At 41.4% G+C, this 19,975-nt stretch overlaps 1 protein-coding gene across 3 annotated transcripts in view; it reads left to right on the plus strand.

Moving 5' to 3' along the window:
- Positions 1 to 19,975, plus strand: part of SLC15A2 (solute carrier family 15 member 2) — a 70,573-nt gene that overhangs the window by 33,227 nt on the left and 17,371 nt on the right. For all 3 annotated transcript variants that reach the window (XM_082235400.1, XM_082235401.1, XM_082235399.1), the window contains 11 exons: positions 632 to 722; positions 5,188 to 5,265; positions 7,147 to 7,229; positions 9,231 to 9,317; positions 10,293 to 10,382; positions 12,503 to 12,547; positions 13,918 to 13,950; positions 14,179 to 14,267; positions 15,133 to 15,214; positions 16,142 to 16,267; positions 18,616 to 18,780. In XM_082235400.1, coding sequence (XP_082091526.1) covers positions 632 to 722; positions 5,188 to 5,265; positions 7,147 to 7,229; positions 9,231 to 9,317; positions 10,293 to 10,382; positions 12,503 to 12,547; positions 13,918 to 13,950; positions 14,179 to 14,267; positions 15,133 to 15,214; positions 16,142 to 16,267; positions 18,616 to 18,780 — 969 coding nt within the window. The remainder of the gene's footprint in view (positions 1 to 631; positions 723 to 5,187; positions 5,266 to 7,146; positions 7,230 to 9,230; positions 9,318 to 10,292; positions 10,383 to 12,502; positions 12,548 to 13,917; positions 13,951 to 14,178; positions 14,268 to 15,132; positions 15,215 to 16,141; positions 16,268 to 18,615; positions 18,781 to 19,975) is intronic.

The following is a 19,975-nucleotide window of genomic DNA, read 5'->3' on the forward strand; positions in this document are numbered from 1 at the left end:
AGCATAAGCAAAAGTTAACAGCCCCTTGAATTTGTCTAGCAAGGATATTTTTAGCCTACAGAAGTAGGCTCCGTTGAAATAAATGAGCTAATACTACGAAGCAAATGTACTTAAGGCTGAAATGTAATTTATATAATCCCAATTATTTCTTGCCTAACTATGGCTTCACTTTGCCAACTTCTTCCACCCTTTTCCTTATCTGAGCTGTTGGTGTATGCTTTTTATAATGAATATGTTTCTTTTCCTATTTGTGTTTTTTGGGAGAATATTGCCTAGACATGATGAGCTGTCAAGCACTGCCAAGTTGGATTGAATGAGGCTATATTGGGACTCAATTAAAATGCTCCTTCTGAATAAGTAACTGCTACTCTCTTTGTAAATCCCCCTCCCTCCATCATGCAAAGAGAAGAGAATCTTTCCTTCTACTTGTGTGTTTATATAGAAGTGTGAAGAAAGAGAGAGAATCTATATCTTGCCTTGATTTTAACCTTGCATTTTATTTTAGGTCAATACAGATGTATAATTCATAGTGGAGTGGAATTGATGGATCCCCGTTGACAAATCCATTTCTATGTTTCTAAGCAGTGTTTAAAAAAACCTCTGATGTTGATTTGATCTTCTTTCATTTCAGAGCCAGGAAAGAAGCAAGTTCTTCTCTGTCTTCTACCTGTCCATTAATGCAGGAAGCCTGATCTCTACTTTCCTTACCCCTGTGCTGAGAGGTCAGTGTTGATTAACAACATGGATGGATGATATTCCCCCAGATATAGTTGGGCTACAACTCCCATCATTCTTGACCATTAGCCATGCATGGTGCGGCAATAGGAGCTGGAGTCCAAGAACATCTGAAAGGCCACCAGTTTCCCAGCATTGATTTAGAATGAAGGTGGGAATTAGATGCAGCATGACTATCCCACTCCCTTGGCTAATTGGGTTTTCCAGACTTCCACGTGAATAAAATCATATGGCTGTTTAGAGTGACTAGACCACTGTGATTCTGCTGAAAGAATAGAGAGAAGTTGTTTTTAAAACGGGATACAATTTTTATGTACAGCACTGGAACTTGAAGGTCTCCACAAAGAACACAACCCCATTCCCCCTTAGGAGGTGGAAACATATGGATGACTCTTTAGAAACAGGGCCAGGGCAGTCTGGGGAATGGGAGGCATGGAAGCAGGAGGTCCACCTAACCAGCCTTCTCTACTTGGGGAAGGTTGCAAACGTGGAGTTCATGTTCCTTGAGTGAGTGGATCACAGATTAGAGGACAAGGTGGGGATCTCAGAGTTGCACATGGACCTCCAGTTAACCAGAACAGCATGGCAGGCTGAATGCCTGTGCCTATGCTTATGCACTATAGTGGGGTGTGGGGAGAGAAAAGGAGGAAACAATGCTCTTTTATCTGGTAGGGGGATTCCTTCAGGTGCAGGTGCTTTACCCATGTTGCAAAGGATTGTGTCGTGTTTGTTTGTTTGTTTGAAGTACCATAAGACTTTCTGTGATATAAACATTGAAGAGAAGATGTGATTGAGTAAGCTCAGTTATGGATCTAACTTGCAATACAATACAAATCTTTATTATGGCCATAGACCAGCATTTAAAATCTGAAAAAGCGCTTTAGAAAGCTAAAAGGTATTAAAGCACAAGGTGAATATAAAAGTCTAAAAGAATTTTAAAGAAACTAAAAGAATCCAAAAGAAGGGTCAGGAACATTGGACGGGTGTGGAAGAGCACAAAAGGTTGATATATAAAGGCTTTAACTATTGCTTAAAGAGCACTCTGATATGTTAATTATAACTGATTTATGGCACAGGTCATCCTCCTATGACTCTGGAGCGCTGCTATGCAGAACTTAGCAACACTATACGTTGCAGCAGGATCCAACTTGCACTTTCCCAGCTTCTGCAAGTGATCTTCATTCCATTCCCAAACAGAAGGGCTGCTACCCTCAGACCAGCACATTGAGTTAAAAGCACAGATAATTGTATATTGGGCTATGACCAACAGATCTGGGACAAACAAAATGGTAGTCATTACAAGATAATGCCAGCCTGCCAGAGATGCCATACTCTTTTGCTTGTCCTATATTGTGTCACTGAAGGGAACAATGTAGGAAGGAGGAAATATCTTACAGGGAGTCAGATAAAGGAGTTTTCCCTCCTGGTGTCATCTTCTCCCATAGAGAAGACATGACAAATACCATAGATTCCGGCATTTAGACAACCTTTTAACCCTGGAAAAGAGGTTAAAAAGTCGGGAGTCGTCTTATACGCTGGGTACGGCTGCAGTGGGTGGCAGGCTCCGCTCTGGCCCGGAGGAAGCTGCCCGGCGAAGCTGCCCAGTGATGCTAAGCTGGCTTCGCTGGGCGACTGCCTCTCGGCGTGGAGCCCACTGTCCCCTGCTGCTTTGGAAGCTGCCGAAGCTACCGCTGCAGCAGCAGTGGGCAGCAGGCTCTGCTCCGCGCCGGGAGGAAGCTGCCCGGCGAAGCTGCCCAGAATTATACATTCTGGAGTGTGCCCAGAGAAATAATTTAGGATAATAACATAATACCAATTTCTCTTCTACATCACAGCACCTTTCAGGAGCATTATAGATTTGCAAAGGTTTTTAGTTAATGTGCCAAACTAAGTAAAGTTCTCTCCTGACCACCAAGTTGAAAAAGCCCATTTCAATCAAAACATCACTACCACCCTGATATTTAACATGTCCAAGTTAGGCTAAATGCTTCCCATTTCTTGCTTCATGTTTAGACTGCTCTGTTTGGTAGCAGGAGTATGATAGCAACGTATTGAGAACAGTTGAGATGTTGTTAGGGCCAGACCACAATCATTCTGGGATCTTCAGAACAGCAGTAGAGGCAGAATTATGCAGCTTGCTCTGCATTAAAGAATATAGAAATCTGCCATACAGCATGTCAGACCGTGTAGATCAGAACTGTCTACACTGGCCGCCAACAGGTCTCCAGGATATGAGACTGGGATATTCCTTGTCCTACCTGGAAATGCCAGGGATTGAAACTGGGACATTCTTTCTGAAAAACAGGTGCTCTATAACTCCATTATGATCCTTCCCCATACTGTATATGTTCTTTCTTGAGAGCTGGTGGAACGCAGCATGACATCACCTGGTGAGCATAATCTAGCGGGATCACAAGTTTGCAGACCTTTGTAAATCACATTGCCATTGACTTTGCATGGCCACCTATCCACAATCATCCAGTGAGACCTATGCCAGAAAACACTGCCCTAAAGTTCCCCAGACATTCTCCCACCCATACACTGACCAGATAGACCTGTTGAGCTTCAGCAAAATTGTTGTGTTATGTGTTTTCAGCCCATGTCCTGAGATGCAAGGAGTGAAAGCAGACAGAACAAGAGGTTACCTTTAACATTGCACAGAGCAGCTCTCAGGAGAAAAACAATCACATCCACAGGAGCAAAGAGAGGACAGTTTGTGTGTTTTGTGTGTCTTGTGTGTTGTTGTTGAAACCTATTTAATGTCTGGGGTTGGATTGGGAACTTGCTTGCCTTCTATATTTAATCTAAAGTACAAGGCAGAAAGCAAAGCTATTTACCTGTGTCAACACTGGTAAGTAGCTGCTGCTCAGAACATTTTGTAGCTGATTGAAAAGGAAGCTTCTTTTAGGCTCTGCATCTTATATCAACATAGGTCAATGCCAGGACAAATAAATATTGTGGCATGGTGCAGAGTGGAATGAGGATGTTTGGTTCTTAAGAGAAAAAAGAAGCACATTCCCTTTAAAACTTGGCTGTTTTGTGTGGTCTCTGTGGCTACTATATTGAGCAAGCCAATGTCCCAAACAGCTAAAAAAGTCCTCTGGTGAAAATCAGAAATAACATGGGCAGTTCTGGACTATCAAATTTCTGCTTATGCCTCTGAAAGCAAAATACTGTAAATAACCCAACTTCAGGCACAAACACAAAGGCAGCATTATAAACTTTAGATAAATATGTCACACATTAATAATGACCAGAATTTTTTTTTTTATCCTGTTGGTGTTCAGCTGTGAAATTGGTTTGTTTTCATTTGTTCTGGTGCAGAACAAACAGCATCTTTGCGACCACTTCTCCTGGAATATTTGCAGCTGGGTGTATGTAACCCTTGATTCAGAAGTTGGGCCACAGTCATGAGTCTAGAGGTTTCTCTCTGACTTTCACTGTGTTCTGGCTTGAGTACCCAGCCAGGTGAGCCTGGGACTCCAGTCTGGATGCCTGGGTAACTGTTCCCTCCCCATCACTTTCACACCTACTGCATATATCCAGGCACACACTGTTGGGAGGTGTTCTTATCAACAAAGTAATGTTGTGGCTTTTGGAGTCAGTGCAATGTTAATGTTTTGTGTATGGAAGATTAATTAAGGCAGGAGTTATCATCAACCATTTGGGGGCAAGTTTGCAGACTGGATAAATGGGCACACATTTAAAGTACATCCAATGCACATTTGAAGCACACAATTCCACCCCCCAAACCAAGAAACTTGGCCCTTCCCAGATACAGCAATTCTCAGCACCCTTAACAAATCAAATTTCCCAGGATTATTGCAGAGAAAGTTATGTGTTTTAAATGTGCATTAGACACACTTTTAAAGTCATTTGCATCACACACACACACACACACACACACACACACACCACAACCTAGCACATACCATAACCTAGCCTATAGGCTACAATAAAATGCTTCTTTTGAGTTTAATTTCAGTGAATGTAGGGGACCCTGCAGGCACCAGGGAAAGGTTCTGTGGGCACATGTGAGTCTACAGGTGCCCTTGACTTTAAGCACCAGTTCATACAATTTTTAAAATATTATTCATTACCCACCCTTCACCAGCTGGCTCTGGGGCAGGTTACGACAATTTTAAAATTCAACATTAAAAATAGTTAGAACAAATTACAGTCACAGGAATTGCCCTCAGAATGCCACATCCTGAGAAGTCTTAGAAAGTGAGCAGAGCCCTAGGCATGCTATTTCCTGATCTGCATACATTCTGAGCCACCCACAAAACTGATTCAGTGCATGCAGGTATACTAAGGAAAACTTGTCCTGTGTTGACTTCAAGCAAAGAAAAAGGTGGTAATGGGCATCTCTTTTTATTATGGCATTGGAAGGAAGGGTGGGAATCCGAATTGAAACATGGTGAAAGGGAGTTCTGTTTCTGCTTCTCTTAGGTGATGTGGAGTGCTTTGGTGGAGACTGCTATGCCTTGGCTTTTGGTGTTCCTGCTGCTCTCATGGTCATTGCTCTCAGTAAGTAGGTGGTGCTGTAACCATCGCTCTCAGTAACATCTTACCTACCCCTTTGCAATACTGTATTGCTTGAAGCAGAGCAACTGGATGTACAGTCGCTCACAGCAGAGAATCAGTGTCCACCCAGAGGCCCTGAGAAATGCTGTCTTTTGCTTTGGAGAGAACAATCTGTGCAATGAAAAAGGCAGTGTTTCCTACCACCATCCACCACCCACCCCAGCTTCTATTTCTCTAGCTGCTTTAATGCCCTCTGGAATAGAAGTCTTCCCAGCAAAGGCTAGGAGATGCCACTAGACAACAGCTGATGTTGCAGGAATGGTCCCCCTTCACACACACCAAACAAAACCCAACAACATGCCAGCAGAATCCTAGAAGCCTCCTGTTTACCACATGGTTCCTTTGTATTCGTGTACTGTGCTTGTTGGATATCATCTGACATTACTGTTTGAAAAGTACATCACAGAAGCAGTCAAGGGAAAATACACCAGCAAATGCTGCAGTTCTTTTCTTTCACTTATTATTTTTAAAAAAGTCTACCCAAAATGGATTTGTTGCTGTTCCTGCTATTTTGATATGGCTGCAGATCCTTCAGTGATATGAGGTGGGCACAACTATGTTTCAGAGCGTATATTGGAAAGGACCAAAGCTAAGATTTTAGTTAGTTCCCTTCCCTCCAAAATTGGGTTATTAATAATTATGGTTCAAGGTACGTGCGCGCGCGCGCGCGCACACACACACACACACACACACACAGAGAAGCCCAGATTAAATGCCAATTCAAAGCATGCTTATATTTTACTTGTGTGTTTCTTTACATGTATACTGTGTGCATGCCAACACATGCCTGTGATAGCAACAAAATTAAATGGCAGAACAAATCAGATGACTGGACCATTTAGTTCAGTATTTCATTTGTTACAGTGACAAATGAAAAAACAACAACATCAGATTTTGAGTATTTTTTATGCATGATGATTTTCAAATCTGCTCTTGCTTGTGTCGGGTTAGGCAAAATTTAAAAACTACTTTGTCCAGAATGCACAATCGCACCACAGATGCCTCCCTCCATCCCACATCATTCTCTTCTCCATGAGCAATTAAGCACAACGTAGACAGCGGGGACATCCAACAAAGCTAAGTGTTGGAAGTTTCAGGACAGACAAAAGAAAATGCTTCTTCACACAGCACATAGTCAAACTATGGAATTTGCTCCCACTAGATGTATTAACGGCCACCAACTTGGATGCATTTGAAAGAGCAGCAGATGAATTCATGAAGGATAAAGCTGTCAATGGCAACTTGCCATAATGGATACATTCTCCCTCATCTGTCAGAGGCAGCATGCCTCTGAATACCAATTGATGGGAATCTTTCTGTTGCGCTCAGATTCTTCTCAAGGGCTTCTGCTGGGCTTACAATTTAGCCACTCCCAAAACAGGATGCTGGAGTAGATGGGCTTTGGCCTGGCCCTGCAGGGCTTTTTGTAAGTTCTTGTGCTGAATTAAGGAGTGGATGTGCAGCTGTATGCGCCAGCACCTCCTCCACACTTTATCCCCCCCCCCATGCATTATGTGAACACCTAAATAAAGTTTATAGCAATCAATGTTTGGGGATACTTAGATTTTTTTAAAAAATGGATTTTTTGTCTCAATGGACACACTCTTCGTAAGATTTCTAAAGCAGTGGAAAGTGATTCTGCTTGGTCAAGGCAAGGCACCTGATTTTTGACTGTGCATCCTGCCTCTGTGCCACTTTCCGTGCTATTCTGAAAGGTCCCTGTACCCCCAGGACCAACTATGAAAGTTTCTTCATGCAGATGCCTAGCTACATTGGATGTACAGTAACTCCTTTTGCCTACATTTGCCTACACTTCTTTTATAGTTGTGTTTATTGCTGGAAATGGAATGTACAAAAAGACTCCACCAGAAGGAAATATCTTACTCGAAATTTGCAAGTGCATTGGGGTAAGTGTGTTTCTTAGATATCCTTTTCATGCATGACTCTGAGATTGTAAAATCATATTTTCCACATGTCTGACCCTGATGTTAATTGATTAGCCATATGAGTTTTACAATGCAATCCTATATAGATTTGCTTAGAAATAAATTCCACTGCAGTGGAATAATGCCCACTGCTGCTGCTTCTGGCCTCTATGTTGCACACAAACAGGCCCTGGGCAGAATACCTGATCAACACAATGAAGCAGAGGAGGGGCGGGCAGCCAACATTATCCTGCTCCCTGCTGGATATACTGATTATCTCCACTCTTTCAGTCATCTGCGTAGGGCTTTTATGTCAATGATTCCAAGAGCCAGCTTCAGATTGGAGAAGGGACTTTAGCCAAGTAGCCATTCAGACTCAAAGGTAATACATGGGAATATTTTGTCCAACTTCTCTCAAAGCATAACTGCATGTTGGATCTAAACCAGAGGGCTTGGGGCCAAAAACGTTCATTGGCTCTGCTGCTCAACATCCAGAATGGCTCCCTACCATCCATCATCCTGATTAGTATTACTTTACTCCAGCACTGAGGTCACTGTGACAATTTGCACAACAAGGCATTTGAGGCTTAAAAAAAAAAAAGATTAGGAAAAATATAACTCAGGAGTGTGATGCAGTGGACATGTGAAGAATTGTGAATGGTATGAAGGGTTATATTACATCACTTTCTCATTCTCCCCTTCCTAGCATATTAGAATTCAGGGTGAACCAGTGAAATTGATTGGCACTGTATTAACTGCAGTCAAAATAAGTTGTTTCTCATACAATCATTAGTACATAATTATCATATGAAATTCATCACCAGAAGGTGTGGTGATGGCCACCAGCCTGAAGGTGGTTTCTTAAAATGGATTAAATACCTCGATAGGGAATGAGTTGCTCAGTGGCTATTAGCCATTACAGATAAATGGAAATTCTCTGTCCAAAGGAAGTACAATTGATGATGAGGTGCTAGGTATGGCTGCCTCAGTAATCATCACACCCTCCTCATTAACATAGGGTTGCCACTGCAGTGGGTAGGGCTCTATGGGCCCCTTTAAGGGATCTACTGTTGACCTTCTGGGCCTCCTGACACTGCTGTACCTTATCTCTGCTGTCATTGTTCATCTTCCCTCTCTGGACATGCAAGGAGTGAGCAGAGGGAGGAGGAAAAAACAGCATCCTTCACTTGCCTTGAATTCTCCTTCTGGGTCCTGAAGGAGAGGGAAAATAATGGCCAATGGCAACAGCAGCAAGGAGGAGGTGGACTCTCTCAGGAATGAGGCCCACTTGAAGTTGGCAGTGGGCCACTGACAGAATGTTGGAGTGAATGAAACTTGGTCTTACTTTTCAAGGACAGGAAACTTTTCTCTATCATCTAGATTTTCCAGATCAACATTTCCAAAATAAAGGACACTGCAGATATGTGGTCAACTACAGAGTTGCATATATGGAGCTTACCAGCAGCTGTTAAATGTTGCCACTTTTTCTGGTGAAAAGAAAAAGACCAAGAATTGCAGGAACAATATCAACCATGCCACACATGCCATGATTTGCTTTGCTGGACTAAGGGGTATGGAACCCAAGGCCTTATTCATACAACAAATGCCATTACCCAGAAAATAATATCCTTTGTGTCTTGTGGAAGTCATCCAGTGAATCAATGAAAGGGATGAAATCTGATTTAAGACAGGGATGAGGAACCCGTGGCCTTCCAGATGTTGCTAGATTGCAATTCCCATCGTCCCTGACCACAGAATAGGCTTGCTGGGGTTGATGGGAATTAGTGTCCAATGGTATCTGAAGGGCCACAGGTTCTCCACTCATGATATATGGCATGAGAGTAGGGTCAAGAAAACAATATAAGATTGTGTAAGAAATGATGTAATTAATTGTAATGGGCTTTATGCAGTGGACTAAGTTAAACAAATGTAGGAGCAACTCCATAACCTACACATCTCTCAATTGCTTTTATTCCCCTCTAGTTTGCTGTTACAAACCGGATCAAAAATCGATCCCGGCACATTCCTAAAAGGGAGCACTGGCTGGACTGGGCCTCAGAAAAATACTCAGTAAGTCAATATTTGGATCTGAAGTCTTTTAATATATATTCCTCCAATAAGATGTGAGCTATCAGAGTATAACAGCTAGAATGTAGAAATGGATCAACTCTCCTCATCTTCATTCAAAATCACTGCAAGTGTCTCCTGAAGACCACTGTAAGTGTCTTCAGAGAATATACAAAAAATACATTTCCCCCCTAAATTGACTTCAGTTTTTGTATGCATGTGTGCTTCCTTTATGGAATGAATACACATTTTTGCAACACTGCCTGGGAATCGTAGTGTGAATACAGGGAAACTGAAGCTCCCAACATCAGCCACAGTGGAAATTTGTTTGTAAACTGTCCCTCTCCCAAAACAAAGCACCCAAGAACAGAGGAGTTTAGATCGGAACCAACCCAAGTTTGCCACCATGAGCACACTGTTCAGGAAGGTGCATTCAATTCCAGCTCTGTGGTTAGTAAGCCTCTATTATAGGCATGTGTTTGTCACAATCACACCTTATGATTTTAGTGTATACCTGAAAAAGTAGTGTGTTCCCTGATACTGAGATACATTGATTTGGTGCAGTGCATACCTGCCTACCCGTTTTCTTTGTTCCTCCCTTGTGCTTGCTATATTAGCTCACATTGTTTACAGTACATTTGCTCAAGTATCCATAACCAGATCTGCCATGTGTGATTATTCTGCAGTAACTGGGTCACCCCAAATATGCATAGGCATAGCTCTCTTTGCATCAGCCTCCAAAATCATTGCATCTAAAATGTTCCACAACGGAGCTGAACGGATTGAGAAGCACCTGAACACATCATCTGCAGAACTGGTGTACTTAAAGCATAAAAGTTGATATTAGGGAAAACACACATATTTTCCTACACAGAGTTCACATCCATGCAGCAAAATTATGTTGTCTGAGACTGTTGCTTGTAGACCTTTCTTCCCTACTAACCATTATTGCCTTTTGCTTTGTGTTTCCCTTCACAGAACCAACTGATAACTGAAGTTAAAATGGTGACACGGGTCCTGTTTCTCTTCATACCACTTCCAATGTTTTGGGCTCTCTTTGATCAACAGGTAATGTGCAGTACTATCTAGTGTGGCTTCACTGTACCCCTCAGCCCCAGTATCAAGATAATGCAGCTGCAGGACTTTTTTTTCAGAACAGGAGCAATGACATCATTGGGTAAAGCACCAGGGTAATTGGCAGACACACTTTGTTCTGGCAAGTGATTGAGCTAGTAATAAGGCTTTCAAGTCCTTTCCTTTAATGGGGTTTCTGCATTACGGTAGGTTAGGTTAGCAATTTAAATGGCAGTAGTACATCTTTGCAAGCTTGTTTTCATTTCTAATAAAAAGCTTAAGGCTACATTTCAGCTGGGCTGAAGATCTTTTCCTAAATTTCAGTGTGCTTTGCAAGTTTAAACATATGCAGCCAGAAGTAAACACCACTGTGATCAACGGAACTTACTCTCAAATAACTAGGTATAGAGATACAGACAGGGTGCAAAAAAACCCTAGACTTTATGGTGCCACAGGACTCCTTGATAGCTCCTGCACTTCAGAATTTACCACTACACCACTGTGTGTGAAAGTAAAAGGTGACCTTCACCAGTGACTTTCACAGTCTTATGTTCGGTTCTCTAGTTTTCTGAACTGTTTTTTTTAAAAAAAAGCTGTCATGAAAATTCATCAGCAAATTGCTCCAAACATGCACAATTTTGTATGCAGTTTTACCTCCTAACACATATCGTTGCAATGCAATTTCCCATAATCTAATGCATTTTTAACTTCTCCAGACCTTTATTAGGCATTACAAGTATAGGCCATGATAAAACATGATAAAACAAAATAGTATCTAAGAGATACTATTGACAAAAACTCAGCTACCCTTGCAGTTACTTCCAGGTGAATGTCAGACAGATAGAAACTAATATTTTCACTGTGCCGTGATGTTAGACTACCCAAAAAAGGGGATAGCATATGTTTGTGTAGCTGGTTGTACAATGGACAGAAGAAAAGTTTCCTGTAATGCACACATTCAAGCACTTAAACAGAACAAAAAACCCTCTGATATTATTAGAGACCAAATTAAATTCAGCTTGTATTTAAAGGTGAACGTACCTAACCTGCACTTTTCACAACACTATGCACACCAAAACACAACCACTGTTGGAAATTTTCACTTCTCCAAATTTTGCAATGGAGTTCTACAGCAAAGTAAAGTATTTAAAAATGCATATGCTAGGGTAAAGTATGCAACAAAATGCCTGTAGTGAGAACAATGTACAAAAATGCATTGGTCCCTCAGCTTTCGTCAAGAGCAGATAATCAAACATCCCCAGAAATGATAGACATTGCGGATGTTCTTTGAATGTGCCAGACACTGTAGAACATATCGTTCTGTTTAAATTTCCAATGGCAATCCCTACACATGTGGATATTTAAGTCCAATGATGTAGTGGGCATATATTTGCCCCACCTCCATTCCTCTTAAGAGATCCTGGGGGCACATATACACTACAAGCCTATATCAAATTTATTTATACCAATTGTCACAATCAAGATAGGTGATGAGATCCTACACACACTTACATGAGAATAAGTTCCATTGAACTCAATGGGACTTGCTTCTCAATAGACATGTGGTGGATTGCACAGATAAGCCCTTGAAGATGAATCCATCCCTAACTATTTATTTTCCTTTTCACTGAGAAACATTGTTTCTGGGTTTCTTACAGCATTTGACTAACAGAAAATAAGATGAATAAGATACTTCCTTGTGTGGGAAATATACATGTCAAGAACTGGGTATTGCTTAGAAAATCTTACATTTGATTCCATTTTTAAGAACAGCCTTCCTACCTTGGCTGTGTGCATAATTCTACTTGTTGCTTTAGCCTCTTCTTGGTTTGCTAAATGTGATTCTGTGGATTTTCTCCCTATTCAAAGGGTAGGCATTTAGGAAAAGAATTGGCAAGGTTCTGTTTCTGATAACAGATAAGGAGAAAATGCACATGCTTTCATTTAACTGCAATTATTATATATGTTAAGAATGTATGATGAATGCATTTTCATGTTCTGAACCTTAACAATATTTCATGGCCCTTTTTGGTAATTTGCTATTGCTTTTCCCCCCAATGTTGGCCATGCATGCAGTACTCCATGGTATTCATTTTGATCTGTTTTCTCCTTAGGGTTCTAGGTGGACACTGCAAGCCACTAAAATGAATGCTGACTTTGTAAGTAGATAGGGTTCATTCACGATCATTATATTTCTTCATTAAACAAATTCAAGTCAGTAGTTTAAATTATGGGCTGGCAGTGTAATAAAGGGTCACACTTCTATTGATTTTAAAATAAGTGCATCTCTAACGGAACAATAATTATAGACTTAATGACTAGTGGGGGGCAGGACGGGAGAACAATTTAATATGGAATAGAAGAGATATGGAGAGTATCCTCCAGCAATTAATATATTTTGGCTCAGTGAGATTCTGAGAGTCCCTAAGCAAATTCCCATTTGCTCTTTAGCCTACTGTGTCATGTTATTTATTTAACAAAAACTGTGTACTGCTTGATAATAAAAAGACTCTCTAAGCGATTTACAGATATAGAAAATAAAACATCAAACCTTTCAGTAAAACCAGGTATTTAAAAGCTTTCAAAATATTATTAGATTAAACAGTAGCTAAAAACAGATAAAACACATTACGATTATCTTCATGGTCTTCCACTTACTTTATCATAGTATTGTCATGATTTTCAGCCTACTTTGTATTATTACCATCAGCAACAACAGTAATGTTCAGTCAAGGTAGGCAAAGCCAGCTCAAAAGTGTTTTCATGCAGTGGGTGGACAAAATAGGATCTTGGACTTCTGGCTGAAACTCTCTTTGACTAAGGTTATTATAGGAAGATGATGTCTCAGCAGAGAGCTAAAGTCTACTGAAGCCTTATGGATGCAACCATGCGGTTGGTTCTGCCTCTTGGGAAAGGTGGCTGAATTATGGAAGAGCCCTTGCCTGATTTTGCAGTCTTTAACTTCTGCAAGTCTGAGAGGATGGAGGTCCTGCAAGGGTCTCATCATCTGAGTCCAAGAATGGTGGCAGGGCTGTGTCATTGCACTGGGAGAGCCCCAAATAAGATACTGACAGTTATCTCCATGAGGAAGTGGTCTGAATCTTGTCACTATTGGTGTCCACTGCTGTGCACTACAAGGTCTCAGAGGTCAGGGATCATGACACATGACCAGGCAATTGAGCGGGGCAGGGCTGAGAACATAGTTTCAGTAGAGCATGACTGAGGAATCAGACAAATGCTCATGATACATTATGAAATTCATAAATAGATACAGTCCTGTTCTTAAACAAACAGTGTGTCCCTGTGGCTAGTCCCACATCTGTTTAGAGATGTTGTCCAAATACAGTTTGGTCTGAAATGCAATGAAGTTTTCTGCTATGGGATCTCTGTTATGTTCGGCAGATGGCTTGCTTCTAAAGCATTGTTCCTTTCATCCTCCTGCATGTGTTAGCTGTCTGCTTCACTGATGTCAGTTCTGCCACAGTTCCCTTATTTTGTTTGCTAACCAGTTTCAATCCTTTAATTTCAGGGAGGATTTGTCCTTCAACCTGACCAGATGCAGGTAAGGCAATGGTTGTCAGCTAGGGCACGTTGCTACTGTGTCGGAACTTGTATTGATGCCACTGTCATAGCACCAGCGATTTGTCGTTTAACCACTTCACCTATATAATTACAGACTGTATCCTGGCATTCCATCAGCACCAGTTGTGAATTACTCCCTATGGTGTATTTAGGACTGCAGCCTAAGTTACCATAAATGGCTAATATAATGCATCATTTGGTTTTTCAGTTCTTAAATCCTCTCTTGATCCTTGTCTTCATCCCAGTTTTTGACTTCGGGCTGTACCCCTTGGTGAACCTGTGCAAAGTTAATTTCACGTAAGTACCTGAACTTTCCCCCCTTTTATTTAGAAAATGCAGTACAGATTCATGGATGCACATACTCTTGTAGGTTGAAAATGTCTAAGATTATTAGTCAAGCATGGATAGTTTTATGAAGGAGAGGTAACAGAAGGGAGAATCTCCTTCAATCTCTATAGCCTGTGAGTTCTAGGAAAATATGGTCTACTAGTTAAAAAAAGATGGACTTTTCTGCAGCTTTTACATATCCCCTCAAAGCAGAGGGACTGCATGCAAACACCAGCATCTTCTAGTTTTAGTGGTTTGTGGTGGGAGGCACCAGTATTTTTACAACCTTCCAATATTTTTCTGTCAAAGTAGAGCATCTTTACGTATTGAAACACTCTCCTAACTTGTGCTTCACTTCATTTAGACCCAAGGGATATCCACACAAGCACAGATATCACATTTTGAAAATGTTGGTCATGATAGGTGCTCTGGGAGATGTGCAATTTATTTCTTACATGCCTTCAGCACTTGTAGTTCAATAACCCAAGGCAATTTTTCTGTCTGCTGCCCTAGAAGGGAGTTGGAGATAGATCATCAGTGGTGCTTTCCTCCACTTCACACATTAACTAAATGCCAAACAACGTTCCTTCCTAGAAGAGCTAAGGGGAAGATAATATGAAACTTGCTAGCACAGAGCATTTTTTAAATAGCTTATCAATTTGAATGGGCCTCAGTTATACCCTCATAATAATATAATATGGAGGTTTTATGTTAAAAGAACAGCCTCTGTCTGTTCATACGGCTTATTGTGCAATGATCTCGGACTCAGAGGAATTGCATGATTCATCTTAAATTACACAATTTTTGTTATTAAGTTGTGTTTATTTACTATCAGACCCATTAAAAAGATGGCAACTGGCATGATCCTTGCGGGCCTGGCATTTGCAATTGCAGCTGTTGTAGAACTCAGGATAGAGGTAAGCACTGAGCAGCTGTATGAAGCAAAGAGGTAAAGATACATGCTTCCTACCTCTATGTACCAATGCACTACCCATCCTCCCTCCTTGACTTGTTTTATGGTATTGGCTCCTGAATATATAATTTTAAAATACTCTAAGGTTTCAGGTCCTTATTTTGGAACAGAGATTGAATGTCATGAATCTGTAGATCAGAAAGTGATCTGGATCTGATCTGGATCATTAATAACCAGAATTCAGGGAATCATTGTGATTATATTGTGGCATATTCTTTTAATTAGGAAAGGCTATGTTGAAGCCAAATCGAAAAGAATATTGCCTTCAGACCACATATTTGACAGACATCATCCTAGCAATAGCACGCTGGAACTCATAACAAGTGCATGTTGCCTGAGACTCAGTGCTGAGGTCCAGTTCTTGTCCTTTGTGGTGCAGCTGCTGGTTCTTCATGCTTGGGTCCCATGCCAATCTGCTAATACTTGGAACAGGAAGACCACGTGAGATGGGCAGATGTTTCTGGTTCATCTCAGATGAGTAGGACGTCTTCCTGGACACACGCACTTACTGTTCCAAACATGAATGGTGCAATGTGACACATGGCCACAAAGATGTGATGATCACATCACAAAAGGTAACATCAGCCCTAAAGTTAGAAACCCACCTATATGTATATTCTTGTATATATTATCAAGTAGAAGAAAAGTCTGTGCATGTGTGGAACACACCTCTTTTACAGCAACATTTTCAAAAGTCTTTTATGCCTCTTTTATAATAACTACCAACCATCAAGATATATATAACTAAGAGCTATGTTCTGTTGCTATTGTACAGCTTTGGTAAAGGAGGGAATAGGGTTTTGACTAACCAAGTGCTTAATATTACAACTACCTACTGTAGTATTATAACTATGCACTTTATTTCCATTAGGAAAATGCTGTGCCAAAGCCAGTTTCAAAAGAAAGCTACATTCAGGTCCTGAATTTGGCAGACAGTGATATTGAAGTGGCAATCCAAGATTATGACCTATTTCGACAGCCGATCAAACCATTTCAGGTGATCTTATTGGTTATTTCCTTGGCAAGATCATTCCTTTTCAAAGTTAATACTTAACTTTCCAAGATACCACAGACAGATACCACAGAAAGATGCTGTGAACTGCCTTGAGATCTATGGATGAAGGGCAGTATACAATGTTGTTGTTGTTGTTTTGTTGTTGTTTTGTTGTTATCACACCCCGTGATAATTATTGGTTCGGTGTTTTACATTCCATATGTATTTATTATTGTATGGATCCTTTCTCAGTCATTATGATAATGGCTTCTGTATGACAAAGAAAGCTTCCATTTCCTCATATATTCAGAAGAACAAGAAGATTTGACCTTCCTTCCCCGGTGTCTGTTCTACCATATGGAGCGGTGACATGTTTCTACAGGGCACTGTGCCTTTGACAGCAATCCCCATCCTCCCCAGCGTATTTCAACAAAAAAGACACAGATGGCTGACTATATTTACTTATAATTAGGGAAAAAAAGGTTAAATCTTCTTGGATGAATATGTTCCCCAAAAAGTCTCTTTATATGATCTGTATTTCCCATAGGTCACAGTCAGTTTAGATCTGAAAGGAACATGCTAGAACAGGAAAAATTAAAAGAAGTGCACAGGAAGAATATAAAGAATGGGGTGGTTAACCGAAAGCGCTGAAAGTGTGGTTCTCTCCCCTTTTTCATAATTCTAGGGTTATCAGAAGTAAGTTCAAGCATGCAGTGTATCCAGCTGGCAGGCTTTCTGCATGATTTGCCCCTGAAACTCAGTTAAGGAGGGAGTGTTATCATTTACGCTCCTCTTCCTTTGATTTGTTCATGCAGAAGCTTGGGATTCATTGAAGAAGTCTGGGCTGGAGCTTGGTCATGTCCACTTTTATATTTTTTGGCTTCCCATTTGAAGTTTAACTTCCTGCCCACCTCATTCATCTAGATGTGAGAGCTAGTGGAGCGGAGCGGCTTGAAACTTAGGTTTCTTCTACACTAACAGTTCAGTCTGAAATTGCCATCCTTAGTTAACTCACCTTTTCAGAGAAACAGATAACATCATTGGCAGAGTATTGTATTCCATTTTCTGTATTGTCCTCCCATTTTTGTTAAACCTGAATTGTTGTGGTGTGATGTGATGTGTGTGTGCTGTAAATTGCAGGGGTAATCTGTCCAGCATGAAAAAATTGCTCTTGTTCCCATGGGATGGTTTTAGGTCCCAATTTTTCCATTATTTTTTTCTTTTTACATAATGAAATTACATTATTTTGCTATATAAAAATGAAAAAGACAGAGACCATTAGTAACTAACATCCCTGTTCCACTGCTGGAGCAGGAACTGACAACAAGGAAGAAGTTAAAGAACTCATTCAAGGGGCAATCAAGGGGCAATTCATCACTATTCTTCCAGCAGAAATTAGGGGAAAGCCACAAAAGGGCAAAAACTTAAATTAAAAGCACAGGATCACTTAAAAGATTCAACAGCCTATTTACTAATCTCCCACTGTATAGTAAAACAGGCATAACCTGCAGATAGGTTCGTACCTGCAGTATGGGGACAATGGGTTGTATCCAAGGTAGCACCAAGGGTTGAGTCCCCCAACCCTTTCGAGCTGGTTTCGAGGGGGCTGGGGGGCTGCAGGGGAGAGGGGAGCCAAGTTCCGTTCTGCTAGCCATATCCATTTCTCTAGCAGAATGGGAGTGTTGGCTACTGCCCAATAATATTGGCCTATTCAATGGGAATGTTGGGTCATTGACAAAATGCTTTGTACAGTCTAGTATTAAAGGTAAAGGGACCCCTGACCATTAGGTCCAGTTGTGACCGACTCTGGGGTTGCAGCGCTCATCTTGCTTTATTGGCTGAGGGAGCCGGCATACAGCTTCCAGGTCATGTGGCCAGCATGACTAAGCCGCTCCTGGCAAACCAGAGCAGCTCACGGAAATGCCGTTTACCTTCCCACCGGAGCCGTACCTATTTATCTACTTGCACTTGGCCGTGCTTTCGAAGTGCTAGGTTGGCAGGAACAGGGACTGAGCAACGGGAGCTCACCCCATCGCAGGGATTCGAACCGCCGACCTTCTGATCAGCAAGTCCTAGGCTCTGTGGTTTAACCCACAGCACCACCTGTGTCCCTTTGGCGCTCCAGTCTAGTATTACATAAATGCTAATAATCGTTCTTTCAGACTACCAACCCCACGAACCATTTCATGAGTCTTTTTCTGACAAATTGCATAAAATCTTTGGGATGTGCACAGCTGGGAAGGTGCAAATTCACAGTTTATTAAGAAATGATTGATAAAAATAACTGAAAACTGAAATTTTTTTTTCCATGCACAATGAATATATTGTTTTCTTTCTTTCATTTTGCTCAGGATCCTGCTGAGTACACCAAACTGATTCTGAGAGATGGCCAACAAAACCTTCATTTGAAGATACAGTATCAAGGATCATCTTTCATGTTTAATACTACCGCCCACGAAAAGTCAGTGTACAGCTTAATTGTCTACAAGGTGGAAAGAAGCCTAACAAGCCATTTAGTAAGTGTGGAAATCAAGTAGGGCAATGTCAGATACTTGAAAAAATCCAACAACCTACATAATCCTGTAAGGAAGATTCCAGGTGGCAGCCAACAAGCAGAGAACATTAATGTGCTGGACCTGCTATCATCCCATTTTCTAATTTTTGCATTTAAAATTTTGTACCCCTAGACTAGAGATGCATGCAAATGGCCTCTCAAAATTCTTCCCTGTATCCATGGGGAAATAGCTTGAGAAACCATTTCACCAAATTTCTCCAGGGTGAAAAGTTCTCCAAAAAATTATTCGGGTCTGGTGATCTGCTTTAAATGTAGCACTAGCACAGCTTCTAGCTTCCCCCCACCCCACCCCACCCCAAGAGGATTTCTTTTAACCTAGCTACCATTTCCATTGTCTCAAACAATGCCCTGGTCCATGTGTCATTCTGAAGCATTGGTGGGGTGGGCCATAAAAATGGCGAATAATATTTGGAGAAAAATCTGTCAAAGTGGCTTTTCCCCCTAGGTGGTTAGTGATAAGGAAAAAAAATCTCAGGAAAAATGTCTTTTGAAAATAAATTGGCTTAGTTCTACTCCCAGACTAAGGGCTATCTTCCAAAAAGTTTATCCATGGTCCTTGGAATCCAAAGCTATGATTTGATTTTGGTAGGCATGGTAGCAGATTGCCTCACAGATTCTAAATAGGAAGCAATTCTCATCCTAGAATGAAAAGGATAGCATCTATTGAGCGGATATCACAATGCAATTAGTAAGAGATAACTAGTTCATTATCTCATCGGCTTATTCATGAGGGACTTATGATTAAAGGTAAAGGTAAAGGTACCCCTGCCCGTACGGGCCAGTTTTGCCAGACTCTAGGGTTGTGCGCTCATCTCGCTCTATAGGCCGGGAGCCAGCGCTGTCTGCAGACACTTCCGGGTCACGTGGCCAGCGTGACAAGCTGCATCTGGCGAGCCAGCGCAGCACACGGAACGCCGTTTACCTTCCCGCTGGTAAGCGGTCCCTATTTATCTACTTGCACCCGAGGGTGCTTTCGAACTGCTAGGTGGGCAGGGCTGGGACCGAACGCCGGGAGCGCACCCCGCCGCGGGGATTCGAACCGCCGACCGTGTGATCGGCAAGTCCCAGGCGCTGAGGTTTTACCCACAGCGCCACCCGCGTCCCTTAGGAAGCAATTCTCATCCTAGAATGAAAAG

This window comes from Podarcis vaucheri (genome assembly GCF_965113315.1).
Source record: "Podarcis vaucheri genome assembly, chromosome: 1".
NCBI classification, from domain to species: Eukaryota; Metazoa; Chordata; class Lepidosauria; order Squamata; family Lacertidae; genus Podarcis; species Podarcis vaucheri.